At 46.5% G+C, this 7,236-nt stretch overlaps 1 protein-coding gene across 1 annotated transcript; it reads right to left on the bottom strand.

Moving 5' to 3' along the window:
• Positions 1-1,700: 1,700 nt before the first annotated feature.
• Positions 1,701-2,443, bottom strand: LOC309562891 (uncharacterized protein). Its single transcript, XM_082267210.1, has one exon. The coding sequence runs from the start codon at positions 2,356-2,358 to the stop codon at positions 1,747-1,749; it is 612 nt and encodes a 203-aa protein (XP_082123336.1). The 5' UTR covers positions 2,359-2,443; the 3' UTR covers positions 1,701-1,746.
• Between the last annotated feature and the right edge of the window lie 4,793 nt (positions 2,444-7,236).

Genomic DNA, 7,236 nt, shown 5'->3' with positions numbered 1-7,236 from the left:
CCAATGACACCAACAATGGGGCACAACTCCTCCTAGTAACATCAAACATTTGGCCCAATTACACCAAATTATGGGAAAAGTCTTTCCAGTGATACCAATGATGGGGCACAATTCCTTCCACTGACACCAATAATGAGCCACAATTTCTCCCGATGACACCAACAATGGAGCCCAATGACACCAATAAAGGGGTAAAATTCCTCCCAATAATACCAATGATGGGGCACAATTCCTTCCACTGACACCAACGATGAGCCACAATTTCTCCCGATGACACCAACAATGGAGCCCAATGACACCAATAAAGGGGTACAATTCCTCCCAAAAACACCAATGATGGGACAAAATTCCTCCCAATGATACCAAAGATGGGGCATGGTTTTTTCCCCACTGATGTGATACCTTTTCTACTCCCAATGGCCACAGTCCAGCCCCCTAGTGGAAATGACAGTAAACTGGCCCCTTGTTTAGAAAGTTTGGAAACCCCTGTTCTAGAACAAGACTAGCTAGACTTGTTTATGTTCTCAGACTAGCAATGAATCACTCTCTTTACTATGAATCGGGTCACTCTAGGCCAGTGGTCTCCAAACTGCAGCCCGGGGAGGGGGATGCTGCCCTTTGCTTGCCTTTATCTGGCCCTTTGTGGACTTTTTTTCTCCCACTGATGCAAGTGACTATTCCTCCCACTGACAGGAACAATGGGGCATAATTGCGGTTACTGACACCAATAATGGGGCTCTATTCCTTCCACTGACACTAACGATGGGACACTATTCCTACCACTGACACCAACGATGAGACACTATTCCTACCACTGACACTAACAACGAGACACTATTCCTACCACTGACACTAACAACGAGACACTATTCCTCTCAAAGACACCAATGATGTGGTACTATTCCTCCCACTGACATCAACGATGGGGCACTATTCCTCCCACTGACACCAACGATGGGGCACTATTCCTCCCAATGACACCAATGATGAGGCACTATTTCTCTCAATGACACCAATGATGAGGCACTATTCCTCCCAATGACACCAATGATGAGGCACTATTCCTCCCACTGACACCAATGATGAGGCACTATTCCTCTCAATAACACCAATGATGAGGCACTATTCCTCTCAATGACACCAATGATGAGGCACTATTCCTCCTACTGACACCAATGATGAGGCACTATTCCTCCCACTGACACCAATGATGAGGCACTATTCCTCTCAATGACACCAACGACGGGGCACTATTCCATCCTTTGACACCATCGATGGTGCATTATTCCTCCCCTAATGCCAAATATGCATTGTTTACTCCCACTGATGCTAGGACAGTTTTCAACTCCCAATGGCCACAGTCCAGCCCCCCTAAAATCTGAAGGACAGTAAACTGGCCCTTCGGTTAGAAATTTTGGAGACCCCTGCTCTAGGCTCTTGACCTATGCATAACTAGGTTCAGTATCTTCTAAATGAGGGATTCCCAAACTACGGCCCTGCAGCTGTTGCAGAACTACACATCCCATGAGGCATTGTAAAACTCTGACATTCACACACAAGACAAGGCTTGATGTGAATTGTAGGTCTTGAACAACTGGAGGGTCATAGTTTGGGAATCCCTGTTCTAAATTATTTTTTGGTTCTTCCCCATGTTGCACATTTTTCCATTGAGCAGCAACATTCAGCCCTTTTTTTTGCCATTGATGAAGTTCCTTGAGGTCAGCTGAATTACACATTTTACTATCCCTATACATGAATCTTCTCATGTTTAACTAGATGTCCTTTCTGTGTAAAGCACTTGCCACACTCTGAACAGCGATACGGTTTTTCTCCCGTGTGAATCCGTGCATGTGTAAGCAATGCCGCCTTTTGCAGAAATGTCTTCCCGCAATCAGTGCAGGAAAAGGGCCGCTCACCCGTGTGGCTCCTTTGATGGCTGACCAGCATTGACCTGAAGCTAAAAATTTTCCCGCACTCTGCGCACTCGAAGGGCTTCCCTTCCGTATGGCTCTCCTGATGCTTAAGCAAAGCCGACGGGTCCCTGAAACACTTTACACAATCCAAGCACCAAGAAGCCTTTTCGCCGGAATGAGTCATTTGATGCCTGGCCAAACCTGCTGAGTTTTGGAACCCTTTTCCGCACTGACCACAACAAAATGGCTTCTTGCCTTTGTGTGCTCTCTGGTGTTTGACCAGCCCGACCTTTTGCGCGAAACGTTTCCCACATTCTGGACAGGTAAAGGGACACTCGCCTGTGTGGGTCCTCTGGTGCACCAGAAGACCCACCTTCTGCGCAAATTGTTTCCCGCAGTCGGAGCAGGCGAACGGCTTCTCTCCCGTGTGAACTCGGAGATGCATAGCGAGTGTGGACCGATGACTGAAATTCTTGTCACATACAGTGCAGGTCAGCAGCCTTTCCACCCCAGGGGGTTTCTGATCTTCTGTCAAAGATGGCATATCTGTCAAACGTTGCCCCCGTCTGGAGCGCAAATATGGCCCCTCCCTTTGGTGGTTTACGAGGCCTGTTTTGGGGGTGAAGGGTTTTCTGCGATCTGTTTTTTTATGTTTTTTTTGGTGCGCGATTAAAACCGATTGGCTTCTAAAACATTTTTCGCAATGAGCGCATTCATAGGGCTTTTCTCCCGTGTGAGTTCGCTGGTGGTTTTCGAGAGTAATTTTCTGCGCGAATCGTTTACCGCAAGTCAGACAGGTGAAGGGGCGTTCTCCCGTGTGGATCCTCTGATGGGTAGCCAGTAGCGACCTAAAGGCGAAACATTTCCCGCACACCATGCACTGAAATGGCTTCTTTGGGGAGGGAAGCTTTTGGTGGTCAAGTTGTGCCTTCCGAGGAAAACAAATTCCCCATTCATAAGAAGAAAACATTTCACCACCATTAGGTCCAAGGCTAGGCTGTGCAAGAGTATCAGTAAGAGGTTCCTCAACGCTAGAGGTAGCTAGGGATTTATTCAACCGAATATGTCTTTGCCGGGTATAATAAGTATGGTTTCCTTCTGGAGAACCTCTTGTGATGTCCTCATCTTCTACATCAAAGTCTGAAGGCAATAGGAGATGTCTGTCTTCTAGGAAAAGAAAAAGGGACCCAGTCAGTAAAGCTAAAAAAGACAAAGTTTATCAAAGTCTACTGTTTTCTAAGCAGTATCAGTCAGATCATGTCCTCCGTTTCATTGCTTCACCTTACCGTCCAGTCAGATCATGTCCTCCCTTTTATTGCTTTACCTTACCGTCCAGTCAGATCATGTCCTCCCTTTTATTGCTTTACCTTACCGTCCAGTCAGATCATGTCCTCTGTTTTATTGCTTCACCTTACCGTCCAGTCAGATCATGTCCTCCGTTTTATTGCTTCACCTTACCGTCCCTGCTGAACCCAACAAGATTCAAACCATCTATGGCCAGCCTAACTCTTGACTACAGTGCATTGTTGGCCATTTCCCCTTTCTGTTGCAGAGGACAACACCAAAAGTCTTAGCAACCCTATTTTGAGGTCCCTGCCTAACCCGACAAGATTCAAACCATCTATGGCCAGCTTAACTCTTGACTACAGTCCATTATTGGCCATCTCACCTTTCTGTTGCAGAGAAGAACACCAAAAGTCTTACCAACCCTACTCTGAGCTCCCTTCTGGACCGGTCAAGATTCAAACCATCTACGGCCACCTTAAACCTTGACTACAGTCCATTGTTGGCCATCTCACCTTTCTGTTGCAGAGGAGAACACCAAAAGCCTTACCAACCCTACTTTGAGGTGCCTGCTGAACTGGCCAAGATTCAAACCATCTATAGCCAAGCTTAACTGTTGACTACAGTCTATTTTTGGCCATCTCATCCTTCTGTTACAGATAAGAACACCAAAAGATTTACCAGCTCTACTTTAAGATCCCTGCTGAACCGGCCAAGATTCAAACCATCTATGGCTGGCCTAACTCTTTATGTTGCAGAGGAGAACACCAAAAGTCTTACCAACCCTATTTGAGGTCCCTGCTGAACCCAACGAGATTCAAACCATCTATGGCCAGCCTAACTCTTGACTACAGTCCATTGTTGGCCATTTCACCTTTCTGTTGCAGAGGAGAACACCAAAAGTCTTACCAACCCTACTTTGAGGTCCTTGCCGAACCTAACGAGATTTGAACCATCTATGGCCGGCCTATCTCTTGACTACAGTCTAATGTTGGCCACCTCACCCTTCTGTTGCAGAGAAGAACACCAAAAGTTTTGAGGTCCCTGCTGAACCCGACGAGATTCGAACCATCTATGGCCGGCCTATCTCTTGACTACAGTCTAATGTTGGCCATCTCATCTTTCTGTTGCAGAGAAGAACACCAAAAGTCTTACCAACCCTACTTTGAGGTCCCTGCTGATCCAACCAAGATTCGACCATCTATGGCCGGCTTAACTCTGACTACAGTCTTTTATTGGCCATCTCAACTTCTGTTGCAGAGAAGAACACCAAAAGTCTTACCAACCCTACTTTGGAGGTCCCTGCTGAACCGACCGAGATTCAACCATCTATGGCCGGCCTGACACTTGACTACAGTCTTTTATTGGCCATCTCAACTTCTGTTGCAGAGAAGAACACCAAAAGTCTTACCAACCCTACTTTGAGGTCCCTGCTGAACCGACCGAGATTCGACCATCTATGGCCGGCTTAACTCTTGACTACAGTCTTTTATTGGCCATCTCACCCTTTTGTGGTAGAGGAGAACGCTAAAAGTCTTACCAACCCTACTTTGAGGTCCCTGCTGAACCGACCGAGATTCAACCATCTATGGCCGGCCTAACACTTGACTACAGTCTTTTATTGGCCATCTCAACTTCTGTTGCAGAGAAGAACACCAAAAGTCTTACCAACCCTACTTTGAGGTCCCTGCTGAACCGACCGAGATTCGACCATCTATGGCCGGCTTAACTCTTGACTACAGTCTTTTATTGGCCATCTCACCCTTTTGTGGTAGAGGAGAACGCTAAAAGTCTTACCAACCCTATTTTGAGGTCCTTGCTGAACGGCCGAGATTCGACCATCTATGGCTGGCTTAACTCTTGACTACAGTCTTTTATTGGCCATCTCACCCTTTTGTGGTAGAGGAGAACGCTAAAAGTCTTACCAAACCTATTTTGAGGTCCTTGCTGAACGGCCGAGATTCGACCATCTATGGCTGGCTTAACTCTTGACTACAGTCTTTTATTGGCCATCTCACCCTTTTGTGGTAGAGGAGAACGCTAAAAGTCTTACCAACCCTATTTTGAGGTCCTTGCTGAACAGCCGAGATTCGACCATCTATGGCTGGCTTAACTCTTGACTACAGTCTTTTATTGGCCATCTCACCCTTTTGTGGTAGAGGAGAACGCTAAAAGTCTTACCAACCCTATTTTGAGGTCCTTGCTGAACGGCCGAGATTCGACCATCTATGGCTGGCTTAACTCTTGACTACAGTCTTTTATTGGCCATCTCACCCTTTTGTGGTAGAGGAGAACGCTAAAAGTCTTACCAAACCTATTTTGAGGTCCTTGCTGAACGGCCGAGATTCGACCATCTATGGCTGGCTTAACTCTTGACTACAGTCTTTTATTGGCCATCTCACCCTTTTGTGGTAGAGGAGAACGCTGAAAGTCTTACCAACCCTATTTTGAGGTCCTTGCTGAACCCAACGAGATTCGACCATCTATGGCTGGCTTAACTCTTGACTACAGTCTTTTATTGGCCATCTCACCTTTCTGTTGCAGAGAAGAACACCAAAAGTCTTACCGACCCTACTTTGAGGTCCCTGCTGAACCGACTGAGATTCGACCATCTATGGCCGGCTTAACTCATGACTACAGTCTAATGTTGGCCATCTCACCCTTCTGTTGCAGAGAAGAACACCAAAAGTCTTACCAACCCTACTTTGAGGTCCCTGCTGAACCGGCCGAGATTCGACCATCTATGGCTGGCCTAACTCTTGACTACAGTCCATTGTTGGCCATCTCATCATTCTGTTGCAGAGGAGAACACCAAAAGTCTTTCCAACCCTATTTTGGAGGTCCCTGCTGAACCTGACGAGATTCAAACCATCTATGGCCGGCCTAACACTTGACTACAGTCAATTGTTGGTCATTTCACCTTTCTTTTGGGGAGGAGAACACCAAAAGTCTTACCAACCCTATTTTGAGGTTCCTGCTGAACCGACCGAGATTCGACCATCTATGGCCGGCTTAACTCTTGGCTACAGTCTTTTATTGGCCATCTCACCCTTTTGTGGTAGAGGAGAACGCTAAAAGTCAACCCACTTCTACTTTGAGGACCTCTATATACTGTATGATAGTCGTGAAATGTCTTCTCTCCTATAGGGTAAAAAGCATTTAGGTTTGGCAATGTATAGGTAAGAGAATAATAAAGGGAAACCGAATAAACGTTATTCACTCACCTGAGCTAATTTCCGAGAGACTTTCCACCTCCCAAGATGGATCATCGTCATCTGTCTCAACAGCTTTCTTTGTAACCCGGGTTTTACCCTAAACAATCCACAAAACAACTGGGTAACTAAATTAGCAATCTGACACAAAAACCAACATTGTGGAGTCACTTTGGTATTCGGCAAAATCCTCAATTCCATCTACCTGATCACGTTGAGGGACCTTGTGATCTTCCTGTGTGGAATCCTCAGAATACAGAGGACTGGAACAGCTCTCTGGTGGGTTCCCATTACTGGATCCATCTGTAGGAAACACACACACTGACTGAATACATTGTTTCTATGTGTTTATCAGATGATGGGGGATCTAGGTGGAGCCTCCGTACTGCTCTCTCCTTTACAATAAAGTCTCCTCTTACCCGGTGATGTGAGGGGCGGCTGATTCTCCATCATGACGTCCTTGTAGAGATCCTTGTGTCCTTCTATATACTCCCACTCCTCCATGGAGAAATAGACAGTGACATCCTCACACCTTATAGGAACCTGACACACACAATGATACAGTCACCATCCAGACACATCTCTTGTCTGTTACTGGATAATGTCCCAGAATTCCCGGCACCGCTCACCTCTCCTGTCAGCAGCTCAATGATCTTCTGGGTGACTCCTAGGATTGTGTTGTGATTGTTTATCTCTGGTGTTAGGGAAGGAGGTGGAGGCTCCATGATGAGGTCTTGGCTCCTGCTCAATCTTTCTGACACACAGGGACTGCTGCCGAGTGTCCCATGATCAAGAGTCTCCTTCAAAGGTCCGTAATGCTGCACAAT

Source organism: Pelophylax lessonae (assembly GCF_965119305.1).
Source record: "Pelophylax lessonae genome assembly, chromosome: 9".
Classification (NCBI taxonomy): Eukaryota; Metazoa; Chordata; class Amphibia; order Anura; family Ranidae; genus Pelophylax; species Pelophylax lessonae.
Note: the sequence above shows the minus strand (reverse complement) of the source record. Positions and strands in the feature narration are given on the sequence as shown.